This window comes from Lissotriton helveticus, chromosome 5_1 (assembly GCF_964261635.1).
Source record: "Lissotriton helveticus chromosome 5_1, aLisHel1.1, whole genome shotgun sequence".
NCBI classification, from domain to species: domain Eukaryota; kingdom Metazoa; phylum Chordata; class Amphibia; order Caudata; family Salamandridae; genus Lissotriton; species Lissotriton helveticus.
Genome location: NC_136065.1, coordinates 2,130,882,869 through 2,130,910,452, shown reverse-complemented (window position 1 = coordinate 2,130,910,452; position 27,584 = coordinate 2,130,882,869). Strand labels below are relative to the sequence as shown.

At 56.3% G+C, this 27,584-nt stretch overlaps 1 protein-coding gene across 1 annotated transcript in view; it reads left to right on the top strand.

Annotated features, from left to right (window-relative positions):
- Positions 1-27,584, top strand: part of ASS1 (argininosuccinate synthase 1) — a 358,057-nt gene that overhangs the window by 175,795 nt on the left and 154,678 nt on the right. Inside the window, exons 8-9 of the mRNA XM_078646217.1 lie at positions 8,509-8,579; positions 11,937-11,967. Of these exons, the coding sequence (XP_078502343.1) occupies positions 8,509-8,579; positions 11,937-11,967 (102 nt within the window). The remainder of the gene's footprint in view (positions 1-8,508; positions 8,580-11,936; positions 11,968-27,584) is intronic.

Here is a 27,584-nt window from a genome sequence, read left to right as displayed (position 1 = left end):
TTTTATTACTGGTCCAAAAGAGTCATAGACCTTTTTCATTTTTTGGTCGAAGAACTCGGAAATTTGCTCTCATAGCATAACTGTTGGAGCAACCTCCCCCTCAATGCACTTTGGTTTAAAAAACGACTGTACTACTTTGAAAATCTGTTTATCAGACTGTTCTGCCTGTAGAATCAAGTCTGCGTAAAAGCGTTTTTTACTTTTTCTAATAGCTTTCCGTAGATTTTTAGAGGCTTCCTTATACCTAGTTCTTTCCTCCAGGCCATAACTTACTCTCCAGAGTCTCTCCAGCTTTTTACAAGCAGCTTTCTCTTTTCTTAGTTCCTGCGAGAACCAGGGTGCTGAGGGAGAGTCTCTTTTTGATAGTGCTCGGGAGGCTGGCGCAATGGAGGAGACCATTTTTCCAACCCACTCGTTGAGGAGTTGAGCATCACTATTGGCATTGTTTGTCAGAGATGGGGTGGTTTGTGCCAAGACAGGGCCCATAGTCTCGGGGTCAGCTTTTTCCATTGCCTTTTTAGGAAGTAGCATTTGCTGGACGCAGAAATGTCATGCGGCAAGTTCAGTGTAAATGGGACAAGTGAGTGGTCTGACCAAGTCAGGGGAAGAGGTACATCGGGCAGCACATTTTTGATGTTAGAGAAGATGAGATCAATAGTATGCCCCCCCGTATGTGTAGGGCCCTCATTGATCAGTCTAAGACTGGCCGTGCTTAAAGTAGTTCTAAGTTGCTCTGCCATGGTACAGTTGGGTTTATCCATATGGATGTTGAAATCACCCGCCACAATGAAATGGGGGTGGAGGAGCGAGCTCTGAACAATCGTGTCCAGTAGGGTGATTAGGTTGGAATCTACGCCGCCCGGAGGGCGATATATCACCAATCCTGCTAGTGAAAGCTGAGGGCTCGCCTGAAAGCAGAAGTGAAGGCCTTCAATTCCTTGAATAGTCGTAGGGGCTGAGGAAGTTAATATTAAGTGCTCTTTAAAAATAATAGCTACGCCACCGCCTCTTTTCGTCCCAGAGCGGTTGGCGAGGCATATTTTAAATCCCAAAGGGACTGCCAATGCAATGGAGGTCAAGTTGACTTCCTTAATCCATGTTTCTGTTAAAAACAGGATATCCCATTCCTGTTCTTCAAGTAAAAGCCAGACATCATCAGCATGTTTGGCTAGGGATCTACAATTCAGTAAGCCAGCTCTAAGGCCTATCTGAGGTGGGGATTTGGGATTAGGAGGCCTTACAGGGTCTTCGCTGCCATAAACTATCTCGCAATTGCTGCATCTCTGAGGAGGGGCGAAAGTCAGAGGGTCTGTAGAGTGCGGGCAGCATTTGGATGGGGGAGCAAGAGCCTTTAGGTCCTCACCTGACCACACTAGCCTTCCACCTTGTGATCCACAGCCAGCAGCATGTCTGGCCACGGCCGAGGTCTGGTCGCGGACGGGCGCAGACGGGCTTGCCTTAGGCGTGCCTTCGGCGCGCAAACGGCGCCCCCGCTGCGCCCGTCCGCTGCGCGTCCGGTGGAAGCACATATGAAATAGCAGGTGGGGAAGGGGCGTGGCCTGCCTGGTGGTGGGCGTGGCCTGTGTGTCCCAGGGGGGTGGCGGCAACACAGGGGAGTATCCCTCGGCAGCTTTCCAGCCACTGCGCGGGAAAAGCCCAAGAAGAGAAGGTAGTTTTGTCGTTAATCACAAAAAGAATACACACAATTTTTAAAAGCAGTCTAAAAAAGATAAGTCCGTTGTTTAAAATCGCAACCGCGACTCTCCCGGCTGTTTTGCCTCAGGATGTCAAGTGTTCTGGCTCGAGCAGGGCTCGGCGCGTTAATTTCACTGCTCGGCGGGGAGGGGCGTGGCCTGCCTGGTGGTGGGCGTGGCCTGTGTGTCCCAGGGGGGTGGCGGCAACACAGGGGAGTATCCCTCGGCAGCTTTCCAGCCGCTGCGCGGGAAAAGCCCAAGAAGAGAAGGTAGTTTTGTCGTTAATCACAAAAAGAATACACACAATTTTTAAAAGCAGTCTAAAAAAGATAAGTCAGTTGTTTAAAATCGCAACCGCGACTCTCCCGGCTGTTTTGCCTCAGGATGTCAAGTGTTCTGGCTCGAGCAGGGCTCGGCGCGTTAATTTCACTGCTCGGCGGGGAGGGGCGTGGCCGCCTGGTGGTGGGCGTGGCCTGTGTGTCCCAGGGGGGTGGCGGCAACACAGGGGAGTATCCCTCGGCAGCTTTCCAGCCGCTGCGCGGGAAAAGCCCAAGAAGAGAAGGTAGTTTTGTCGTTAATCACAAAAAGAATACACACAATTTTTAAAAGCAGTCTAAAAAAGATAAGTCAGTTGTTTAAAATCGCAACCGTGACTCTCCCGGCTGTTTTGCCTCAGGAGGTCAAGTGTTCTGGCTCGAGCAGGGCTCGGCGCGTTAATTTCACTGCTCGGCGGGGAGGGGCGTGGCCTGCCTGGTGGTGGGCGTGGCCTGTGTCCCAAGGGGGTGGCGGCAACACAGGGGAGTATCCCTCGGCAGCTTTCCAGCCGCTGCGCGGGAAAAGGCCAAGAAGAGAAGGTAGTTTTGTCGTTAATCACAAAAAGAATACACACAATTTTTAAAAGCAGTCTAAAAAAGATAAGTCAGTTGTTTAAAATCGCAACCGCGACTCTCCCGGCTGTTTTGCCTCAGGAGGTCAAGTGTTCTGGCTCGAGCAGGGCTCGGCGCGTTAATTTCACTGCTCGGCGGGGAGGGGCATGGCCTGCCTGGTGGTGGGCGTGGCCTGTGTGTCCCCTGTCTTCTGTGGTGATTGGGTTCCAGTCAAAAAGGTTATTCGGAAGAGGCACGGGTTCGGAGATGAGAGGGGTGGACTGGTTTACGGGTTGGTTGTTAAAGCTGTTATGAATGTCGGCGATTTTGTCATGAAAGAATGAGGCGAGGGAGTCGCAGAGGACTTGAGAGGGGGTGATGTCGTTGGAGCTGGCGGTAGGGTTGGTAAATTCTTTGATGATGTTGAAAAGTTCCTTGCTGTTGCGAGCGTTGTTGTCTAGTCGGTCTTTGAGTGCTGATTTCTTGGCTGTCCGGATTAGTTGGTGGTGTTTGCGGGTGGCGTTTTTGAAGGCGGCTAGGGTGGTAATGTTTGGGTCTTTTTTCCAAGTTTTCTCAAGGGAGCGACAGAGCTTCTTGGATTTCTTAAGGTCATCGTTAAACCAGGGGGCGTTCTTGCTTCCTTGCTTGATTTGATGTTTTTTCAGGGGTGCTAGTTTGTCAGCGGTTTGGGTTAGCCATTGTGTGAGGTTGATAGCGGCTTGGTTAGGGTTCGTTGAATAGGCAGGGGTTTTTTGAAGAAGCGATGAGGAGATCTGGTCGATGGTGATTTTGTTCCAATTTCTTCGCAAAGTTGGTTGAGGGTGGTTGTGGTTCGTGGTCTTGTTGTAAATGAAGTGAACGCAGCTGTGGTCCGTCCAGTGTAGGGGTGTGGTGTGAGTGAAGGAGATATGCTTGCTGGAAGTGAAGATAGGGTCGAGTGTGTGTCCTACATGATGTGTGGGGGTGTTGACAAGTTGTTTGAGTCCGAGATTGTCGAGATTGTCCAGAAGGGTGGTAGTGTTACTGTCGATGCTTTTTTCCAGATGGAAATTGAGGTCTCCCAGTAAAATGTATTCTTCCGAGGGGAGTGCGTGTGGGGTGATGAAGTCGGTGATGTCTTCGCTGAATTTTGTACGGGGTCCTGGTGGCCTGTAGAGGAGGGTGCCTCTGAGTGTGGTCTTGGGGTCGGTGTGGATCTGGAAGTGAAGGTGTTCTGCGATAGTGAGGTTGTCATCTGAGCTGGTTGAGACGCGGATGGTGTTCTTGTGGACGATGGCGATGCCTCCTCCTATTTGGATGGTGCGGTCCTTACGGATGATCTTGTAGCCGTCCGGGATGGCTATGGTGATGTCTGGAGCTGAGGAGGCATTCATCCAGGTTTCTGTTAGGAAGGCGATGTCCGGAGAAAAGGTGTCGAGTAGATTCCAAAGGTCGATGGCGTGTTTGTGAACCGAGCGGGTGTTGAGAAGGATGCAGTGGTTGGTGTTGGATCTCTGTTTGGTGTTTGAGGGTTTGGTGTGGGTCTTGATGCAGGAGAATTTGCAGGAGTGGCAGGTGAAGGGTCCATGGGTGTGTCCTGGTGCTGCTTGGGTGCAGTTAGGGAGTCGGCCGGGGTTCAGTGATAGGAGGGTGGGGGCTTCGTAAGTGATGCGGGAGGGGTGGGTGATGCGGGGACCAAGGGGTCTGGCGCTAGGCGCGGTCCAGGCGCGGACGGGCGTAGACGGGCTTACCTTTGGCGCACCTTCGGCGCGGCCGTTGCGCGTGGACGCTGCGCGTTGGTTCATCTGTCTGAAATGGAGAGTGGAGGGGGGCGGAGCGTGGGAGGGTCGGCTGGGAGGCGGGAGCGGGGAGGAGACACGGGCCACAAGTAAACACCACAACCAAATTGCAGAAATCGAAACCGGGGCACAGCTGGAGTGCGAGCAGAGGTACAGTAGCACAGAAAACACAAAAACACTTTTAGGCTGTTTTAAAAATCGCCGCAATGCAAGGCCAATGATCAATATTAGAAATGAAATCCTAACGATACCAGGCGCTATGTGCAATTCAGGCGCTGTATCAGGGCAGGCAGCGCTGTATCGGGGCAGGCAGCGCTGTATCAGGGCAGGCAGCGCTGTATCAGGGCAGGCAGGCGATGAGGTCAGCAAGGCTCAAGGCGTTGGTAGGTTAGGCAGAGAGCGAGGGGAGCGACCGCTATGGAGCAAGTCCAGACGGTCACTTATCTGTCACTGAGGTCCTTGTGTTTCCAACCCTTATCTGTCACTGAGGCCCTTATCTGTCACTGAGACCCTTGTGTTTCCAACCCTTATCTGTCACTGAGGGCCCTGTGTTTCCAACCCTTATCTGTCACTGAGGCCCTTATCGGTCACTGAGACCCATTTTTCCAACACTTATCTGTCACTGAGGCCCTTATCTGTCACTGAGGCCCTTATCTGTCTCTGAGACCCTTATCTGTCACTGAGGCCCCTGTGTTTCCAACCCTTATCTGTCACTGAGGGCCCTGTGTTTCCAACCCTTATCTGTCACTGAGGCCCTTATCTGTCACTGAGGCCCTTATCTGTCACTGAGACCCTTATCTGTCACTGAGGCCCCTGTGTTTCCAACCCTTATCTGTCACTGAGGCCCTTATCTGCCACTGAGGCCCTTATCTGTCACTTAGGCCCTTATCTGTCACTGAGGCCCTTATCTGTCACTGAGACCCTTATCTGTCACTGAGGCCCATGTGTTTCCAACCCTTATCTGTCACCGAGGCCCTTATCTGTCACCGAGGCCCTTATCTGTCACTGAGGCCCTTATCTGTCACTGAGGCCCACTGAGGCTCTTATCTGTCACTGAGGCCCTTATCTGTCACTGAGGCCCTTATCTGTCACCGAGGCCCTTATCTGTCACTGAGGCCCTTATCTGTCACTGAGGCCCACTGAGGCTCTTATCTGTCACTGAGGCTCTTATCTGTCACTGAGGCCCTTGTGTTCCTAAGAGGCTCTCAGCACATGTTAGCTGATGTGTTTCTGCCCCGCTGGGGCTCAGGTGCCTTCTGTACCCCAGGCAGGGACAGTGACAGTGTAAAGAGGTCTCACAAAAGATGTGACCTCTCCAGAGCACCTGTGTGCAGGGAGGTGGGAGCAAGGAGCGGTGGGTGTGTCGGGGGGGGGGGCTCGGCGGTGTGGATAGCCCAGAAGTCTCTGCGGAAGTGCCTTGTTGGAGTGGCAAGGCCTGTCCAAAGTGCCTCCAAGCAATAGGTGCAGAGGAGAGGCGCTGTAAACCATTGAGGGGGCAGCGGGGATGTGGGGGGGGGGGACGAGGCCTACTGGAGTACTTCCCAGGGTGCTGTGCGGGGTTGCACCGGGCGCGCAGCATGCGGTATTGGGGTAAGAGTCCCCTCTATGTATGGGGCTAGCGGGGAAGTTGGGAATGGGGGGATACTGTACAGGGGCCCCTCTATAGAGTAGGGTAACCTGGTGCTCTTTAATGTCATCATCTACTATTTACTGTACTTTGAAAGTTGATACAATTGAATATGTAATGAAAAATGTGCTGTAAAATTCACCCTTTTGGTCTGTCATTTTCCAAAATGTTCTTGGGGGGAGAACCCCCCAAACCACCCTAATAGCAGTCGAGCTCGCTTGCTGCGCTCGCTCGCTACGTGCCGGGTGGGGGCTGGTCTGCAGAAATTTGCCAGGGCTGCTTTCCGTTCCCAGTCCGGCCCTGTTCAGAATGTCACACGTCCTGTCACCTCCTGGGACAAGCCAGGACTGCTCGACCTCACTACCCTGAGAGTCCACGCCTACAAGAAAGTAGTTGCCGTCCAGTTGGAGTGCGGCGGTGCTGTGGCCCAGGGCACTACTGAAAACCACAGTAATGGTTACAATTAATATCCAGGGACATCTGTCTGCCCGGGCGCCACTGGAAAGCACCTCCCAGTCAATGCCCCCTGTGCACATAGACAAGTGCTTCGCTATCTTCATCGTAGTGTGTGGGGATCATGTCTCGTTCTCTCCCCCCCCCCCTACACCCCCAGCTTCCTATAGGGCCATCTGGCAACCGGAAGTAGCAGGAGGGACTCCTGAGCAACCCAAGAGCTTCACCACCCAAGGCAAACTATGGGCTGTGTTTTAGGTGCAAATACAACACAGAAAATCCTTGGTTCCTTGGTTCTGAAGTGAAAGGTAAACAGGCAGAGCTACTGATAAAATCACACAGAAGTATCCGTGGTTTAATCCCTTTCAGGACGGTATCCCTCACCCACCGAAGGTGGCCTGCTTCATCATCTGGGATTCTCCTCTTGGTGGAAACGCCTGGTCCCACCAAGGGCCACAACCCCCTCTCTGTGTTTTTTAGGGGCCCCTAATCCGAACTAAAAGCTACCCCAGGCACGAATGCCCGTCAGGGGCTTTAAAATTCCAGACGCAACCAGCAAAATGGGCAACAGCGGCCAATCTCTACGCCCGGTGAACTATAGCCTTGCAGTGGTTTTCCAAAAGGACAGTAGGGTTGGGAGGGAGGCTGGGGTGTCAGGCAGCCTGGGGTTTGGAAATCTCACGGGTCCTCATGTCAGGGGCGAGTCGCTGATCCAGTCCAGGCTTTTCTTTTTATTGTGGTGTTCATGGTCTTGGTGTGGGAACCACAAAAAGATTGCCCCACGTGAGCAAAGACTGGGTGAATTAATCGCCTCTACCTGGGTGAACATGATACTGGTTGAATTAATTGCAGATCATCTGGGATGGCATGAGACTGGGTGAGTTAATCACCTACATCTGAGGTGACATGAGACTGGTTGAGTTAGTTGCACTTTATTTGGGAAGTCCCAACACCTCTGGCTGGTGGATACTACCTGGTTATGTACAAGTGTCAAGGAAGTGCTGGGGGCGGAGGTTAGTGAATACAGAGGTGAGAGAGCGTGTCAAAGGTGAACTTGTAAAGCGCGCTACTTACCTGCAAGGGTCTCAAGTCGCGGGGGGGGGGAGGGGTGCCGCTAGGTTTTGTGTCGTCTTCTGAAGGCGAGTAGGTCTTGGGTCTGCCGTAGGTGGCTAGGAAGGGTGTTCCAGGTCTTGGGGGCGAGGTAAGAGAAGGATCTGCCACCGGAGGTCGTTCGTTGGATGCGGGGGACAGCGGCGAGGGCGAGGCTGGCGGAGCTGAGCTGGTGGGTGGGGGTGTAGAAGCTGAGTCTGCTGTTCAGGTAGGCTGGTCCGGCGTTGTGGAGTGCTTTGTGTGCGTGGGTGAGGAGCTTGATGGTGATCCTCTTGTCGACGGAGAGCCAGTGTAGGTCTCTCAGGTGGGGGGTGATGTGGCTGCGGTGGGGGACGTTGAGGATCAGTCGGGCGGAGGCGTTTTGAATGCGTTGTAGTCGACGCAGGTGCTTGGTTGGGATTCCCGCACTGAGTGGATGATCCTAATCGGAACTATGAAGTAGGTTTAGGAGTCCAGACTCCAGAATTATTGACCGCCTTAAGCAGGCTAGAGGACTGGGCAGGTTTGGGGCACTGTGGGGTGCACATGGCACAAATGCTGCAGTTTCTGGGTTAAAAAGACACACTGCACATCTCCCCAGGTGGAGGTGAGACCCAACAAAAGCAGGAAACAGACCTAAGGAAGCGGAGGAACCTGTAGGGCTGATGCGCTGCGTCTCGGTTCAGGATATGTTTTAAAGGGGTGCACGACACTGCTCTGCAGACGGTACTACTCCAGGACGCAAGCCCAGAGGAAGTATGACCCATGGGCACTCTGAGGGGGCATGTTAGAAGCTACCCACTGTGGGTTACAGGGATCTAATACACCCCTCTCTCCAGCTGGAGAATAGACGTCACCACAGCTGGGAGCAGACAGGAGGGATTCGGGCATGGGGGGGCATGCTGTTAAAGGGGTTCAACGCACTCCTCTCTGGAGGAGGGGCCTGGTGCTAGAAGGGGAGCAGCACTGACCCTCGCCCTATCTCTTTTTTTTTATTCTAGAAACACGGCATCCCAGTCCCTGTCACCCCCAAGAGTCCTTGGAGCATGGATGAAAACCTCATGCACATCAGGTGAGGGCTGCTGGTCTGGGGGGTGTAGGGGGGGGGGGTCTGTCTGAAGCATCCTTCTTTCTGGCTTCTCCTTCTTCCTGGCTCCACCTTCTTCCTGCTTCCTGGCCCCTCCTTCTTCTTGGCCCCTCCTTCTTCCTGCTTCCTTGCTCCTCCCCCATTCGACTTTCTTTCTCCTCCTTCAGCCTGCTTCTTGGCCCCTCCTTCTTGCTGGCCCCTCCTTCTTCCTGGCCCCTCCTTCTTCCTGGCCCCTCCTTCTTCCTGGCTCCTCTTCCTTCCTTCTTCCTTGCCTCTCCTTCTTCCTGGCCCCTCCTTCTTCCTTGCTCCCCCTTCTTCCTGGCCCCTCCTTCTTCCTGGCCCCTCCTTCTTCCTGGCTCCTCCTTCTTCCTGGCTCCCCCTTCTTCCTTCTTCCTGGCTCCTCCTTCTTCCTGGCCCCTCCTTCTTCCTGGCCCCTCCTTCTTCCTGGCCCCTCCTTCTTCCTGGCCCCTCCTTCTTCCTTGCTCCCCCTTCTTCCTGGCCTCTCCTTCTTCCTGGCCCCTCCTTCTTCCTTGCTCCCCCTTCTTCCTGGTCCCTCCTTCTTCCTGGCTCCCCCTTCTTCCTTCTTCCTGGCTCCTCCTTCTTCCTGGCCCCTCCTTCTTCCTGGCCCCTCCTTCTTCCTGGCTCCTCTTCCTTGCTTCTTCCTGGCCTCTCCTTCTTCCTGGCCCCTCCTTCTTCCTTGCTCCCCCTTCTTCCTGCTTCTTGGCTCCTCCTTTCTGGCCCCTCCTTCTTCCTGGCTCCCCCTTCTTCCTTCTTCCTGGCCCCTCCTTCTTCCTGGCCCCTCCTTCTTCTTGGCCCCTCCTTCTTCCTGCTTCCTGGCTCCTTCTTCTTCCTGCATCCTGGCTCCTCCTTCTTCCTGGCCCCTCCTTCTTCCTGACCCCCCCTGCTTCCTGGCTCCTCCCTCTGGCGCTGTGGCTCCTCCTCCTTCAATATTCTAAATTCTCCTTTCTACTCCTAAGATGTTTGGGGTACTTATCTGCAAGGACTGAGGGGCCCTGCTTCCAGGGGCCAGTGGTGGGGCTGCCTTCTTGCAGCACAGACTTTTGCTGAAGCTGTATGAATCTTTAAATCACACAGGCCTGCGCTGCTGCCCTCCTTACGAGCTCTAGGCAGAGTGAGTACCCATCCCGGGCTGAATTAAAGCATCAAGTGTAGACACGCATACCACCTGAGTAACTACAATGACCACAATGCACTGGCACGTGATACATTCTGCGCTTGTGACACAGCAGATGAATCTTCCCCTGAAGGGGAGGTCACCGTTTGTCCATACCAGGCCACAAGGTGCTTAACAAGCATTGGCATAGCCAATAGGTCTCACCTTTGGGACCTTATGAGTGTTTAGCCATGCAACAGTTGATGATGATGTGTGGTTGGAGGTGTATTGGCTTTGTTTTGATCCCAGGGAGTGGTAGACAGAGGAGCACAGATATGGTTTTCTGTAAGCCGACAGCTTTGAGCAACTCTACCGGCCGTCGTATGGATCTTCTTCTGATCAAAGTCCACTGCCCTGGTTACTAAACTGAGTTGTCCATGCTGAGATATTTTGTTTAAAGTTTGATTCTCAGCAGGCACAGGTTAAAGGCAGAAATGGAGAGGTCTGGTGGATGGACTTTGTTAATATCATCCCATATCTGGTTGTCATTGTGAAGATCCGTAAGCTGTCGTAGTATAGAACTAGTTGGGACCTGCAGTGGTGGACTAGATTAAAACCTTCCATTGGCCAGAGGCAGTGACCGTTCTCTTGGGTTAGTCCATATCTGCCCAGTTGGCGATGGGTGGTTTATCGATGTAGACCGATACAGTGCTGGGGAATGGACATGACTCATAGCAGTTTTGTCGTATGTAAGCGTGAGCGTATCGAGCACTATAAGGGAGTTATTATATGATATGTATGACCTACCATCGACTGCCCGACTGCTGAGTGTTATGCTATTAGTAGTATTCGTGTGGGCCTCACGCCTGCCTTTCCCACATAACACAATTCTTCCTTCTTTGTGTCGCCATTCTTGCTTTCCAGTCCTCTTCCCGTGCCTTCTTTTTACCACTCCACTCCTTGCAATTCACTTATTTAAGTTTACGAATTCCATCGGATTTGTCTGCTATAATCATCTAGCTCGAGTATATGAATTTCTTTACCTTGTTTCTTGCTCACTTGCATATCCTTCTGAAAGCCTTGTCTGCACACATCCTTGGTTTTTGCATTTTCTGTCTTCTCATTTTATGTCCTCCCCTTATTTTACCCCCTCTACTCTATATCTCCCTCTTCCATTCCCCCCTCCCGTGTGCATCTCTCCCACCCTCTTGCATTTCCTGCCCCTTCCCCGTGCATGTTACACCTCCTGTGTTCTCCAGCCCTTCCCTTGTACCTACCTGTTGCCCTGCGTCTTCGCCCTCACCCGATGTACTCCCATGCAAACCTTCTTGTTTGGTACCTGCTAAGCATGGTAGGATACTCAGCCTCTCCTCAGAGTCCGTTTAAGCGCAGAGATACCCCTTCGGGGTCGATTCTAGCGCTATATAAAGAAAGAAATAAAATAAATAAATGCTGGGGCTGGAGCCGGGGCAGGGAACCTGTCGCACCATGTATCTCTCTTTGCTTCTTGATTCACTTGGAACACAATTGGCTGTACCACCTCGAGAGAGAGAGTTTCTAGCATCTAGCAGATGTTTAGGGGGGCTGTGGCTTACCTTGTGAGTTATTCCCCGCACCCTCCTTTTGTTTCGCAAAAGTGTTTGTTAGTATGATAAGCAGTACTCCTCTATGCTCTCTTACAAGCCTTTGTGAACCAGCCCCAAAACATCAAACACCCTAGTAGTAAAAGTGCAAAGAGGGCTTTGTGCTCTCTATGGGCACCTATCGTATAGGAGGGATGTATGACGGTACAACGCGTACCGTTTCTACGCGTGCCTTTACAACGCGTCTTTAACAACGCAAGTCGTTACAACAACTTGCACTGTTGGGCGCGGATAGTGAATAGTATAATTTACTATTCTAACACCAGTCCCCGTGGATAGTAGGGAAGGTGTTGGAATAGTAAATATACTATTCTTTATCCTTTAGCGCCCTCCAGCGCAAGTCGTGGTTACGACTTGCGTTGTAAAGGACGTGTCGTTAAAGCACTGCGGGGTAACATCCGCGTTGAAAAGGATGTTCCCCGTATAGGAGTATTCCCAGAATATAGCATTTTATAGTCATGTAAAGTACACAAAAAAAGTGCCACAGTATACTTCTTCTGTGCTACAAAATGTCTGTGTGAATAACTAGTCGTGGAAGGAAGACAGGACCTCTCTTAAATCGTTTTTTCCTTCTCTTTTTCACAGCTATGAAGCTGGCATCCTGGAGAACCCCAAGGTAATGTATTGTTTTTTTACTATTTAAGATTAAAGTTCAAGAAAGTAAAGTTACAATTGTGTAGCATCTTCCACATAGGATTAACAATGCAATGTTTTAATTGACCCTTTTTCAGCTGTGAACTATGAATATTCCTTGACTACAGTAATCGTTGCCAGTGCTTTACAAATAATAGTCTCCCACAGGTTAGCACCGTTGTTTTTTTTTTTTTTTTTTTTTAATATATATTTTTATTGGTATTTTCACAATACAGAAATATAAAAGAAACATTGTGACACATAACAAATAGACAGTTATACGGGCAGGCCAGTGACGATGCAAGATTTATAATTGTGTCTGCCCCGCATTTCTACGAGTGGTCGAAAACTATTAACATTGAACATATAGGTGATTGCGTGCGTTCGTGTGGTGCGTTGTAAGGACAAAACATAGATGGGTGTGGCGGCTGTTTGGTGTTGGCTTACACTCCCTGCGACGGATTACTAGCAGTTGGTCAGGCGTGTGCGGGGGCTCTACGGTGGCTTGTATGAGTCGAGGTATTTGTCAAGTGGAGCAGTGTGGCTCAATGGTTAGAGCGGCAGACCCTGATGCAGAAGCCTGGCCCGGGACCAGGGTTCGATTCCCCGCCTCGGCGGGTCTTGGGCTCAATTTCCTCGGACCTGATAATTCTCGCCTCGGTGCCTATTCCAATCATGGAGTCCCACGCTGCGACTCTGGGCAATAGCTTGCTTAATCTCCACAACGACCCCCACAACGCTAAGGATGCCTGGCTTCACCTTGGGGGTGCCCAGGAGTCGGCACTTCACAGGGAAAGGCCAGGAAGGGTTCCTCAGCGGTATGAATACAGCGCCTTGAGACCCCTTTGGGGGTGATTCGTGCACTATATAAGCACTACATTCAAGTGTTGACCACATAGCTCGGGCGGGGTTTTTCCAGGGTGTTTGCCTTAATGCAGTGATGTCCGCCCCTCTTAGGAATGTGACCCAATTCAGCCACCCCTTGAATGTGGCTTTGGTGGTGTCTTTCCACTTGGCTAGTACGGTTTTGACTGCTGTTAGCCCTGCAGGAGGCCAGCTTGACCCAGGCTGCAGTGTGAGCTCGGCTGCTCCATGGCTGGTTGGACCGGGTTCATCAGGCAGGTCTGCTCTTTATTCACAACATTGGGGACCTCCCAGCGCACAACGCTCTCAGAGCCACCTCTGCCTGAGACATTGACAGCCTATGTATGTCTGTGGTCATGTACAGCACACGCCTCACTAGAAAGCAACTGAACATGTCAACCGCTGGTGGAGGGCGGGCACAAGACAGGTGTGGAGGGCGGGCACAAGACAGGTGTGGAGGGCGGGCACAAGACAGGTGTGGAGGGCGGGTACAAGACAGGTGTGGAGGGCGGGCACAAGACAGGTGTGGAGGGCGGGCACAAGACAGGTGTAGAGGGTGGGTACAAGACAGGTGTGGAGGGCGGGCACAAGACAGGTGTGGAGGGCGGGCACAAGACAGGTGTGGAGGGTGGGTACAAGACAGGTGTGGAGGGTGGGTACAAGACAGGTGTGGAGGGCGGGTACAAGACAGGTGTGCAGGGCGGGCACAAGACAGGTGTGGAGGGCGGGCACAAGACAGGTGTGGAGGGCGGGTACAAGACAGGTGTGGAGGGCGGGTACAAGACAGCTGTGGAGGGTGGGCACAAGACAGGTGTGGAGGGCGGGTACAAGACAGGTGTGGAGGGCGGGTACAAGACAGGTGTGGAGGGCGGGTACAAGACAGGTGTGGAGGGTGGGCACAAGACAGGTGTGGAGGGCGGGCACAAGACAGGTGTGGAGGGCGGGTACAAGACAGGTGTGGAGGGCGGGCACAAGACAGGTGTGGAGGGCGGGTACAAGACAGGTGTAGAGGGTGGGTACAAGACAGGTGTGGAGGGCGGGCACAAGACAGGTGTGGAGGGTGGGTACAAGACAGGTGTGGAGGGTGGGTACAAGACAGGTGTGGAGGGCGGGTACAAGACAGGTGTGCAGGGCGGGCACAAGACAGGTGTGGAGGGCGGGCACAAGACAGGTGTGGAGGGCGGGTACAAGACAGGTGTGGAGGGTGGGCACAAGACAGGTGTGGAGGGTGGGTACAAGACAGGTGTGGAGGGCGGGCACAAGACAGGTGTGGAGGGCGGGCACAAGACAGGTGTGGAGGGTGGGTACAAGACAGGTGTAGAGGGTGGGTACAAGACAGGTGTGGAGGGCGGGCACAAGACAGGTGTGGAGGGTGGGTACAAGACAGCTGTGGAGGGTGGGTACAAGACAGGTGTGGAGGGCGGGCACAAGACAGGTGTGGAGGGCGGGTACAAGACAGGGGTGGAGGGTGGGTACAAGACAGGTGTGGAGGGCGGGCACAAGACAGGTGTGGAGGGCGGGCACAAGACAGGTGTGGAGGGTGGGTACAAGGCAGGTGTGGAGGGCGGGCACAAGACAGGTGTGGAGGGCGGGCACAAGACAGGTGTGGAGGGCGGGCACAAGACTGGTGTGGAGGGCGGGCACAAGACAGGTGTGGAGGGCAGGCACAAGACAGGTGAGGAGGGCGGGCACAAGACAGGTGTGGAGGGCGGGCACAAGACAGGTGTGGAGGGCGGGCACGAGACAGGTGTGGAGGGCATGCACAAGACAGGTGTGGAGGGCGGGCACAAGACAGGTGTGGAGGGCGGGCACAAGACACCTCCAGGTATTCGCGCGCTCATTACATCTCATCAACATTAACAAGGTGCCACGGAGTGGCAAGAGGGGGGAGACTCTGCTAGAAGGCAAAAGAAGCAAGGGGTCTCCTTATCAACCTATTATGCCATTTCCATTTTATTTTGGAGCTGACTTCCAGCTCACTGGTGGTACCACACCCCTGACTAATGCCACTCTTAGCCACACCCCCTGACTAATGCCACTCTTAGCCACACCCCCTGACTAATGCCACTCTTAGCCACACCCCCTGACTAATGCCACTCTTAGCCACGCCCCTGACTGATGGCGCCCGATTTGAAGAATATTGTTCTATGTCCAAATCAGCAGCATACCGAATGCATGTCTTTGTCCACCACCACTCTGCTGCTGAGGGCACACCGACCACCCATCCCCCCTTGTACACCCAGCTCTGAGGGCATAGAGCCCAGGCCCCATGTACACCCAGCTCTGATGGCACACAGCCCAGGCCCCTTGTACACCCAGCTCTGAGGGCATAGAGCCCGGAGTCCTTGTACACCCAGCTCTGAGGGCACACAGCCCAGGCCCCTTGTACACCCAGCTCTGAGGGCACAGAGCCCAGGCCCCATGTACACCCAACTCTGATGGCACACAGCCCAGCCCATGTGCACCCAGCTCTGAGGGCACACAGCCCAGCCCATGTGCACCCAGCTCTGAGGGCACACAGCCCAGGCCCCTTGTACACCCAGCTCTGAGGGCACACGGCCCAGCCCATGTACACCCAGCTCTGATGGCACACAGCCCAGCCCATGTGCACCCAGCTCTGAGGGCACACAGCCCAGGCCCCTTGTACACCCAGCTCTGAGGGCACACGGCCCAGGCCCCTTGTACACCCAGCTCTGAGGGCACACAGCCCAGCCCCCTTGTACACCCAGCTCTGAGGGCACACGGCCCAGGCCCCTTGTACACCCAGCTCTGAGGGCACACGGCCCAGGCCCCTTGTACACCCAGCTCTGAGGGCACACAGCCCAGCCCCCTTGTACACCCAGCTCTGAGGGCACACGGCCCAGGCCCCTTGTACACCCAGTTCTGAGGGCACACAGACCAGGCCCACCATGTACACCCAGTTCTGAGGGCACACAGACCAGGCCCACCATGTACACCCAGCTCTGAGGGCACACAGACCAGGCCCTTGTACACCCAGCTCTGAGGGCACGCGGCCCTGCCCCCTCGTACACCCAGCTCTGAGGGCACAGAGCCCAGGCCCACCATGTACACCCAGCTGTGAGGGCACACAGACCAGGCCCCTCGTACATCCAGCTCTGAGGGCACGCGGCCCGGCCCCCTTGTACACCCAGCTCTGAGGGCACACAGACCAGGCCCTTGTACACCCAGCTCTGAGGGCACGCGGCCCTGCCCCCTCGTACACCCAGCTCTGAGGGCACAGAGCCCAGGCCCACCATGTACACCCAGCTGTGAGGGCACACAGACCAGGCCCCTCGTACATCCAGCTCTGAGGGCACGCGGCCCGGCCCCCTTGTACACCCAGCTCTGAGGGCACACGGCCCAGGCCCCTTGTACACCCAGTCCTGAGGGCACACAGACCAGGCCCCTTGTACACCCAGTCCTGAGGGCACACAGACCAGGCCCCTTGTACACCCAGCTCTGAGGGCACACAGACCAGGCCCCTTGTACACCCAGCTCTGAGGGCACAGAGCCCAGGCCCCTTGTACACCCAGCTCTGAGGGCACACATACCAGGCCCATGCCCCCCACCTTCTAACACCCCCCCTCCCCCCCCCCTTTGCATGGATTACTGTCCTCTTGCCCTCCAGAGATCACGTCTCTCTTTTGCTCCGTGCCATCCATTCTCCCCCTGCGCTCCCAGCCCCGGGCGCCCGCCCCCCGCCCCCTCCTACAGAGAGAACCTGCCGGCATTTAAAAGCAGATGCTTTGTCCATTTTCTGCCTCCGTGCTGGCGATTGAAGCCCACCCAGGCGGATAATGCGCGCAGCGCGGATGCGCCCCTTTAACTCTCCCGCGCGCGTCGGCGCATCCTCCGGGGGCGCAGGGGGCCTCGACGCCCCGCGCCCCCGGCGCCCCCCATCACCGGCCGCTTCATGCCCCATTTCCTTCCAATCTGCCCCCTTTCTTCTCCCTCTCCCTGCACGGAAGCCCCTTAACCCGCAGTGCCCCCCAGCGGGGGGCGGGAGATAGAGCGGTTTGTGGTGTGAACCCGCGCAGCGCGCAGGATGGAAGCCCCCCCGCTCCCCCCCATTCACAGCTTTAGTTACTGTGCTTGATGGGGCTGGAAGGGCGGGGGGGGGGCCGGCTGGTTTAGAAAATTGGAAACTAACCGACTGGTGCAATGTTTAGTAAAGAGCCCCGAGCAGGCCCTGCAGGCGCCGTGCGTTCACCATCACACAAGGGGGGGGGGGGAGGGGGAGGAGGGGGGTTGGTGCAGCTCCATGGAGGAGACGTTGGACACAAATAATACAACGCACTGACCCTGGTGAGGTCACCAAGAGGCCAGGCCTGCGTCATTGTGAGTGCGTGTGCACGCGCGTGTGACTGTCGGTGTACACCCCACCAGTGTGCCTTTGCAGTAGAAAACCAAAGTCCCGGGCACACGTTAACTGCACTGTTCGCCAAAGTCTCTTGCATTCAACAGTGTTTAACAAATATGATCCACCCAATTGTTCTTCAAATGATTTAATCGTACGAACACAACCAGCCAGCACGTGTTTCGTCACAATGGGAAGTATCCCGTGACTTCTTCAGGGATGTAAGAGAAGCATAGATGTCAGGTGAGATTAGAGTGCCGGAGACCTCCGAACGGAGAAGCGGAACGGACCAGGATAACGGTCCGCTTGTAGAGTAGGCTTGCCGGGGTATCGGCGATCCACAACCAAAAGGCGCCGGAGCAGAGGCGAACCAGTGCCTGTCAGTGTCCTGAAGCGCAGCCGCTACAGAATCTCTCCTACGGCAAACCCGCCGCACTGCTATTGACGGACGCCTTTTGTTTGTGGATCGCCGATACCCCAGCAAGCCTACTCTACAAGTGGACCGTTATCCTGGTCCTTCTCAGTTCGGAGGTCTCCGGCACTCTGACCTCACCTGACATCGGTGCTTTTCTAACAGTCCTGAAGAAGTCACAGGATACTTCCCATTGTGACGAAACACGTGTTAGCTGGTTGTGTTCTTAAAGATTAAGGGCCAGATGTAGGTAAATCTATTTTACCGACACTTAAATACCGAATTTTACCGATTCGGTATTTAAGAGTCGGTAAAATAGATGTACCGAGATGTAGGTAAATCCAGATGTGGATTTACCGAATCTTTAAAAGTCGGTATTTACCGATTCGGTAAATACCGACCTGTAATGCTCCATTCATTCCTATGGGCTTTGAAGCCCATAGGAATGAATGGGGCATTACAGGTCGGTATTTACCGATCGGTAAATACAGATTTTTGGCAAGGGTGCAGGGGGTGTCACTTTGACACCCTCTAGCACCCCCAAAAAAGGTTCGGGGGCCATATGGCAGGCATACCTGCCCTAAGGGCAGGTCTGCCTGTCATATGGCACAGGTGTGCATGCACACATTTGCATGCTCACCTGAATCGGTATTTCACCATCAAATTGAATTTGATGGTAAAATACCGATTTCTTAGGCCTTGTGGGACTCATCAGAGTCCCACCTACATATCGATTTTACAGAATCTGTAATTTTACCGTTCTGTAAATTTACCGACCGGTATATTTACAGATTCTGTAAAATTACAGGGCCAGATGTAGGTAGGGTTTTACCGGTCGGTAATGGCCGAATTCGGCCGTTACCGACCGGTAAAAGGAATTTGAGATGTAGGGGGCAGAATCGGTAATTTTACCGTTCTGTAATTTACCGATCTGTAATTTTACAGAATCTGTAAATATACCGGTCGGTAAATTTACAGAACGGTAAAATTACAGATTCTGTAAAATCGATATGTAGGTGGGACTCTGATGAGTCCCACAAGGCCTAAGAAATCGGTATTTTACCATCAAATTCAATTTGATGGTGAAATACCGATTCAGGTGAGCATGCAAATGTGTGCATGCACACCTGTGCCATATGACAGGCAGACCTGCCCTTAGGGCAGGTATGCCTGCCATATGGCCCCCGAACCTTTTTTGGGGGTGCTAGAGGGTGTCAAAGTGACACCCCCTGCACCCTTGCCAAAAATCTGTATTTACCGATCGGTAAATACCGACCTGTAATGCCCCATTCATTCCTATGGGCTTCAAAGCCCATAGGAATGAATGGAGCATTACAGGTCGGTATTTACCGAATCGGTAAATACCGACTTTTAAAGATTCGGTAAATCCACATCTGGATTTACCTACATCTCGGTACATCTATTTTACCGACTCTTAAATACCGAATCGGTAAAATTCGGTATTTAAGTGTCGGTAAAATAGATTTACCTACATCTGGCCCACAGATCGGTAAATTACAGAACGGTAAAATTACCGATTCTGCCCCCTACATCTCAAATTCCTTTTACCGGTCGGTAACGGCCGAATTCGGCAGTTACCGACCGGTAAAACCCTACCTACATCTGGCCCTAAATCATTTGAAGAACAATTGTGTGGATCATATTTGCTAAACACTGTTGAATGTAGGAGACTTCGGTTAACAGTGCATTTACCGAGGTAACGTGTGCCCGGGACCAGGGCCGGACTGAGAACCAAAACCGGCCCTGGCAAAGTGCTCGGCCGGCCCCCTGGGGGTGCGACCGAGCTCTTTGTTGGGCCAGTTTTCGGCCGATTTTGTTACAGGGCCGCTTTTGCAGCTATGCTGCAAAAACGGGCCTGTAACAAAAACGGCCCCCTGGGCCCAAAACCGGCCCCCACCCTTGCGGCCCACCGGGGGATTGCCCGGTGCCCGCTTCGGCTAGTCCGGGCCTGCCCTGGACTTTTTGTTTTCTGCAAATTGTGTGGGTCTTCAACCACACACAAGTAGGGGTTCAGGGTATTTTCCTTGTCCTGGTTGCACGGTGCCATACGGCAGAGCAAATACACTTAACGCAAACAGAGCGAGGCGCCTCACTTCCTGGCATATCCCAAGCCCTTTCGATTAGACATGCATTCGCAGTAGTGTAATGCGTGTGTGCGTCATTATCACTGTGTACACTAGTCTATGGCTATCGGTGCGCACTCTGTCAGTGTGCGCTCGTGGTTGTGTAATGTGTGTGTCATCATCACTGTGCCTGACTCCGTGTCCGTGTGTGTGTGTGTGCGCGTCTGTCTGTGACAGTCAGTGCAGCACTCTGTCAGTGTGCCCTTGTAGTAGTGAAATGCGTGTGTGTGTCATTAGCACCATGCCCCGCTCTCTGTGTCAGTGGTGCCCTCTGGTGCAGCCCCTCCATGCCCGCTTTCCCGGTGCCCCGTGGAGCCACTCCATACCCGCCCCTCCTGGTGCCCTCTGGTACAGCCCCTCCATGCCCACCCCTTCTGGTGCCCTCTGGTGCAATCACTCCATGCCCGCCCCTCATGCCCGCGCTCCTGGTACCCCGTGGTGCCCTCTGGTGCAGCCCTCCATGCCCGAAGAAGAAAGGGGACAGGAGGACTGGTGACTCCATTACTGGCAGTGCCTGCTGAATGACTCCAACACCTGCAGGTGGCCCCAGTGACAGTCCCTGCTGGTGTGCCCAGTGACCGCTGTGGGTCCCAGTACCTGCTGGTTTCCCCAAGAGCTGCTGGTGGTCCCAGTACCTGCTGGTGTCCCCAGTACCTGCTGGTGTCCCCAGTATCTGCTGGTGTCCCCGGTACCTGCTGGTGTCCCCAGTATCTGCTGGTGTCCCCAGTACCTGCTGGTGTCCCCAGTACCTGCTGGTGTCCCCAGTGACCGCTGTGGGTCCCAGTACCTGCTGGTGTTCCCAGTACCTGCTGGTGACCCCAGTGACCGCTGTGGGTCCCAGTACCTGCTGGTTTCCCCATGAGCTGCTGGTGGTCCCAGTACCTGCTGGTGTCCCCAGTGACTGCTGTGAGTCCCAGTACCTGCTGGTGTTCCCAGTACCTGCTGGTGACCCCAGTGACCGCTGTGGGTCCCAGTACCTGCTGGTTTCCCCATGAGCTGCTGGTGGTCCCAGTACCTGCTGGTGTCCCCAGTGACTGCTGTGAGTCCCAGTACCTGCTGGTGTTCCCAGTACCTGCTGGTGACCCCAGTGACCGCTGTGGGTCCCAGTACCTGCTGGTGTTCCCACTACCTGCTGTGGTTCCCAGTACCTGCTGGTTTCCCCATGAGCTGCTGATGGTCCCAGTACCTGCTGGTTTCCCCATTAGCTGCTGGTGGTCCCAGTACCTGCTGGTGTCCCCAGTGACTGCTGTGAGTCCCAGTACCTGCTGGTGTCCCCAGTACCTGCTGGTGTCCCCAGTGACCGCTGTGAGTCCCAGTACCTGCTGGTGTTCCCAGTACCTGCTGGTGACCCCAGTGACCGCTGTGGGTCCCAGTACCTGCTGGTTTCCCCATGATCTGCTGGTGGTCCCAGTACCTGCTGGCGTCCCCAGTGACTGCTGTGAGTCCCAGTACCTGCTGGTGTACCCAGTGACTGCTGGTGTCCCCAGTACCTGCTGGTGTCCCCAGTGACTGCTGGTGTCCCCAGTACCTGCTGGTGTCCCCAGTACCTGCTGGTGTCCCCAGTGACTGCTGTGAGTCCCAGTACCTGCTGGTGTCCCCAGTACCTGCTGGTGTCCCCAGTGACTGCTGTGGGCCCCAGTACCTGCTGGTGTCCCCAGTACCTGCTGGTGTCCCCAGTACCTGCTGGTGTCCCCAGTGACCGCTGTGAGTCCCAGTGACCGCTGGTGTTCCCAGTACCTGCTGGTGACCCCAGTGACCGCTGTGAGTCCCAGTACCTGCTGGTGTTCCCAGTACCTGCTGGTGTTCCCAGTAGCTGCTGGTGTCCCCAGTGACTGCTGGTGACCCCAGTGACCGCTGTGAGTCCCAGTACCTGCTGGTTTCCCCATGAGCTGCTGGTGGTCCCAGTACCTGCTGGTGTCCCCAGTGACTGCTGTGGGTCCCAGTACCTGCTGGTGTTCCCAGTACCTGCTGGTGTTCCCAGTAGCTGCTGGTGTCCCCAGTGACTGCTGGTGGCCCCAGTAAACGCTGTGAGTCCCAGTACCTGCTGGGGTTCCCAGTACCTGCTGGTGACCCCAGTGACCGCTGTGAGTCCCAGTACCTGCTGGTTTCCCCATGAGCTGCTGGTGGTCCCAGTACCTGCTGGTGTCCCCAGTGACTGCTGTGGGCCCCAGTACCTGCTGGTGTCCCCAGTACCTGCTGGTGTCCCCAGTACCTGCTGGTGTCCCCAGTGACCGCTGTGGGTCCCAGTACCTGCTGGTGTCCCCAGTGACTGCTGTGGGCCCCAGTACCTGCTGGTGTCCCCAGTACCTGCTGGTGTCCCCAGTACCTGCTGGTGACCCCAGTGACCGCTGTGGGTCCCAGTACCTGCTGTGGGTCCCAGTACCTGCTGGTGTCCCCAGTGACCGCTGTGGGTCCAGTACCTGCTGGTGTCCCCAGTACCTGCTGTGGGTCCCAGTACCTGCTGGTGTTCCCAGTACCTGCTGGTGTCCCCAGTACCTGCTGGTGTCCCTAGTGACTGCTGTGAGTCCCAGTACCTGCTGGTGTCCCCAGTACCTGCTGGTGTCCCCAGTGACTGCTGTGGGCCCCAGTACCTGCTGGTGTCCCCAGTACCTGCTGGTGTCCCCAGTACCTGCTGGTGTCCCCAGTGACTGCTGTGGGCCCCAGTACCTGCTGGTGTCCCCAGTACCTGCTGGTGTCCCCAGTACCTGCTGGTGTCCCCAGTGACCGCTGTGGGTCCCAGTACCTGCTGGTGTCCCCAGTGACTGCTGTGGGCCCCAGTACCTGCTGGTGTCCCCAGTACCTGCTGGTGTCCCCAGTACCTGCTGGTGACCCCAGTGACCGCTGTGGGTCCCAGTACCTGCTGTGGGTCCCAGTACCTGCTGGTGTCCCCAGTGACCGCTGTGGGTCCCAGTACCTGCTGGTGTCCCCAGTACCTGCTGTGGGTCCCAGTACCTGCTGGTGTTCCCAGTACCTGCTGGTGTCCCCAGTACCTGCTGGTGTCCCTAGTGACTGCTGTGAGTCCCAGTACCTGCTGGTGTTCCCAGTAGCTGCTGGTGTCCCCAGTGACTGCTGGTGACCCCAGTGACCGCTGTGAGTCCCAGTACCTGCTGGTTTCCCCATGAGCTGCTGGTGGTCCCAGTACCTGCTGGTGTCCCCAGTGACTGCTGTGGGTCCCAGTACCTGCTGGTGTTCCCAGTACCTGCTGGTGTTCCCAGTAGCTGCTGGTGTCCCCAGTGACTGCTGGTGGCCCCAGTAAACGCTGTGAGTCCCAGTACCTGCTGGGGTTCCCAGTACCTGCTGGTGACCCCAGTGACCGCTGTGAGTCCCAGTACCTGCTGGTTTCCCCATGAGCTGCTGGTGGTCCCAGTACCTGCTGGTGTCCCCAGTACCTGCTGGTGTCCCCAGTACCTGCTGGTGTCCCCAGTGACCGCTGTGGGTCCCAGTACCTGCTGGTGTCCCCAGTGACTGCTGTGGGCCCCAGTACCTGCTGGTGTCCCCAGTACCTGCTGGTGTCCCCAGTACCTGCTGGTGACCCCAGTGACCGCTGTGGGTCCCAGTACCTGCTGTGGGTCCCAGTACCTGCTGGTGTCCCCAGTGACCGCTGTGGGTCCAGTACCTGCTGGTGTCCCCAGTACCTGCTGTGGGTCCCAGTACCTGCTGGTGTTCCCAGTACCTGCTGGTGTCCCCAGTACCTGCTGGTGTCCCTAGTGACTGCTGTGAGTCCCAGTACCTGCTGGTGTCCCCAGTACCTGCTGGTGTCCCCAGTGACTGCTGTGGGCCCCAGTACCTGCTGGTGTCCCCAGTACCTGCTGGTGTCCCCAGTACCTGCTGGTGTCCCCAGTGACTGCTGTGGGCCCCAGTACCTGCTGGTGTCCCCAGTACCTGCTGGTGTCCCCAGTACCTGCTGGTGTCCCCAGTGACCGCTGTGGGTCCCAGTACCTGCTGGTGTCCCCAGTGACTGCTGTGGGCCCCAGTACCTGCTGGTGTCCCCAGTACCTGCTGGTGTCCCCAGTACCTGCTGGTGACCCCAGTGACCGCTGTGGGTCCCAGTACCTGCTGTGGGTCCCAGTACCTGCTGGTGTCCCCAGTGACCGCTGTGGGTCCCAGTACCTGCTGGTGTCCCCAGTACCTGCTGTGGGTCCCAGTACCTGCTGGTGTTCCCAGTACCTGCTGGTGTCCCCAGTACCTGCTGGTGTCCCTAGTGACTGCTGTGAGTCCCAGTACCTGCTGGTGTCCCCAGTACCTGCTGGTGTCCCCAGTGACTGCTGTGGGCCCCAGTACCTGCTGGTGTCCCCAGTACCTGCTGGTGTCCCCAGTACCTGCTGGTGTCCCCAGTGACCGCTGTGAGTCCCAGTACCTGCTGGTGTTCCCAGTACCTGCTGGTGACCCCAGTGACCGCTGTGGGTCCCAGTACCTGCTGGTTTCCCCATGATCTGCTGGTGGTCCCAGTACCTGCTGGCGTCCCCAGTGACTGCTGTGAGTCCCAGTACCTGCTGGTGTACCCAGTGACTGCTGGTGTCCCCAGTACCTGCTGGTGTCCCCAGTGACTGCTGGTGTCCCCAGTGACTGCTGGTGTCCCCAGTACCTGCTGGTGTCCCCAGTACCTGCTGGTGTCCCCAGTGACTGCTGTGAGTCCCAGTACCTGCTGTGAGTCCCAGTACCTGCTGGTGTCCCCAGTACCTGCTGGTGTCCCCAGTGACTGCTGTGGGCCCCAGTACCTGCTGGTGTCCCCAGTACCTGCTGGTGTCCCCAGTACCTGCTGGTGTCCCCAGTGACCGCTGTGAGTCCCAGTACCTGCTGGTGTTCCCAGTACCTGCTGGTGACCCCAGTGACCGCTGTGAGTCCCAGTACCTGCTGGTGTTCCCAGTACCTGCTGGTGTTCCCAGTAGCTGCTGGTGTCCCCAGTGACTGCTGGTGGCCCCAGTAAACGCTGTGAGTCCCAGTACCTGCTGGTGTTCCCAGTACCTGCTGGTGACCCCAGTGACCGCTGTGAGTCCCAGTACCTGCTGGTTTCCCCATGAGCTGCTGGTGGTCCCAGTACCTGCTGGTGTCCCCAGTGACTGCTGTGGGCCCCAGTACCTGCTGGTGTCCCCAGTACCTGCTGGTGTCCCCAGTACCTGCTGAGGTCCCCAGTGACCGCTGTGGGTCCCAGTACCTGCTGGTGTCCCCAGTGACCGATGTGGGTCTCAGTACCTGCTGGTGTTCCCAGTACCTGCTGGTGTCCCCAGTACCTGCTGGTGACCCCAGTGACCGCTGTGGGTCCCAGTACCTGCTGTGGGTCCCAGTACCTGCTGTGGGTCCCAGTACCTGCTGGTGTTCCCAGTACCTGCTGGTGTCCCCAGTACCTGCTGGTGTCCCTAGTGACTGCTGTGAGTCCCAGTACCTGCTGGTGTCCCCAGTACCTGCTGGTGTCCCCAGTACCTGCTGGTGTCCCCAGTGACTGCTGTGGGCCCCAGTACCTGCTGGTGTCCCCAGTACCTGCTGGTGTCCCCAGTACCTGCTGGTGTCCCCAGTGACCGCTGTGAGTCCTAGTACCTGCTGGTGTTCCCAGTACCTGCTGGTGACCCCAGTGACCGCTGTGGGTCCCAGTACCTGCTGGTTTCCCCATGAGCTGCTGGTGGTCCCAGTACCTGCTGGTGTCCCCAGTGACTGCTGTGAGTCCCAGTACCTGCTGGTGTTCCCAGTACCTGCTGGTGACCCCAGTGACCGCTGTGAGTCCCAGTACCTGCTGGTTTCCCCATGAGCTGCTGGTGTTCCCAGTGACTGCTGGTGTTCCCAGTACCTGCTGGTGTTCCCAGTACCTGCTGGTGTTCCCAGTACCTGCTGGTGTTCCCAGTACCTGCTGGTGTCCCCAGTGACTGCTGTGGGCCCCAGTACCTGCTGGTGTCCCCAGTACCTGCTGGTGTCCCCAGTACCTGCTGGTGTCCCCAGTGACCGATGTGGGTCCCAGTACCTGCTGGTGTTCCCAGGACCTGCTGGTGACCCCAGTACCTGCTGTCGGTCCCAGTACCTGCTGGTGTCCCCAGTGACCGCTGTGGGTCCCAGTACCTGCTGTGGGTACCAGTACCTGCTGGTGTTCCCATTACCTGCTGGTGTCCCCAGTACCCTCTGGTGTCCCCAGTGACCGCTGTGGGTCCCAGTACCTGCTGGTGTTCCCATGAGCTGCTGGTGTTCCCAGTAGCTGCTGGTGTCCCCAGTGACCGCTGTGGGTCCCAGTACCTGCTGGTGTTCCCAGTACCTGCTGGTGTTCCCAGTACCTGCTGGTGTCCCCAGTGACTGCTGTGGGCCCCAGTACCTGCTGGTGTCCCCAGTACCTGCTGGTGTCCCCAGTACCTGCTGGTGTCCCCAGTACCTGCTGGTGTCCCCAGTGACCGATGTGGGTCCCAGTACCTGCTGGTGTCCCCAGTGACCGATGTGGGTCCCAGTACCTGCTGGTGTCCCCAGTACCTGCTGGTGACCCCAGTGACCGCTGTGGGTCCCAGTACCTGCTGTGGGTACCAGTACCTGCTGGTGTTCCCATTACCTGCTGGTGTCCCCAGTACCCTCTGGTGTCCCCAGTGACCGCTGTGGGTCCCAGTACCTGCTGGTGTTCCCAGTACCTGCTGGTGACCCCAGTGACCGCTGTGAGTCCCAGTACCTGCTGGTTTCCCCATGAGCTGCTGGTGTTCCCAGTAGCTGCTGGTGTCCCCAGTGACCGCTGTGGGTCCCAGTACCTGCTGGTTTCCCCATGAGCTGCTGGTGTTCCCAGTAGCTGCTGGTGTCCCCAGTGACCGCCTGGTATCCCCAGTGACTGCTGTGGGTCTCAGTACCTGCTGGTGTCCCCAGTGGGCCCTGGGCACCAGGAGGGGTGGGCATGGAGGGGCTGCACTAAAGGGCTCCACGGGGCACCAGTAGGGCGGGGATGGCGCGAGCTGCACGGGGCACCAGGAGGGGTGGGTATGGAGGGCACCAGGAGGGGCGGGCATGGAGGGCACCAGGAGGGGCGGGCATGGAGCGGTTGCACCAGAGGGCTCCACGGGGCACCAGTAGGGCGGGGTGGCGCGAGCTGCACGGGCACCAGGAGGGGCGGGCATGGAGGGCACCAGGAGGGGCGGGCATGGAGGGCACCAGGAGGGGCGGACATGGAGGGTTTGCACCAGAGGGCACCACAGAGCACCAGTAGGGCGTGGATGGCGCGAGCTGCACGGGGCACCAGGAGGGGCGGGCATGGAGGGCAGCAGGAGGGGGGGGATGGAGCGGATGCACCAGAGGGCTCCACGGGGCACTAGTAGGGCGTGGATGGCGCGAGCTGCACGGGGCACCAGGAGGGGGGCGGGCATGGAGGGCACCAGGAGGGGCGGGCATGGAGGGCACCAGGAGGGGGGCGGGCATGGAGGGCACCAGGAGGGGCGGGCATGGAGGGCACCAGGAGGGGCGGGCATGGAGGGCACCAGGAGGGGTGGGCATGGAGGGCACCAGGAGGGGCAGGCATGGAGGGCACCAGGAGGGGCGGGCATGGAGGGCACCAGGGGGGGGGGCATGGAAGGGCTGCACCAGAGGGCTCCACGGGGCACCAGTAGGGCGTGGATGGCGCGAGCTGCACGGGGCAGCAGGCTGCGGCCTCCCTGTGTCGCAGTGTCCGTCCACCCCCACTGGGTGGCGCTGTTCACTCACGCTGGGGATGGCGGGGACCGCGCTTTGCGCACTGCACGTGCTGCAGCAGGCGAGGAACGAGTTCTAATTTTAACTTCGGAGAAATGATGATACCGTTTATATTACAGTGTTTATTAATCAAATGAATACATTTCACAATGCGTCATGTGAATGCGCGTAGCAAATGCAAT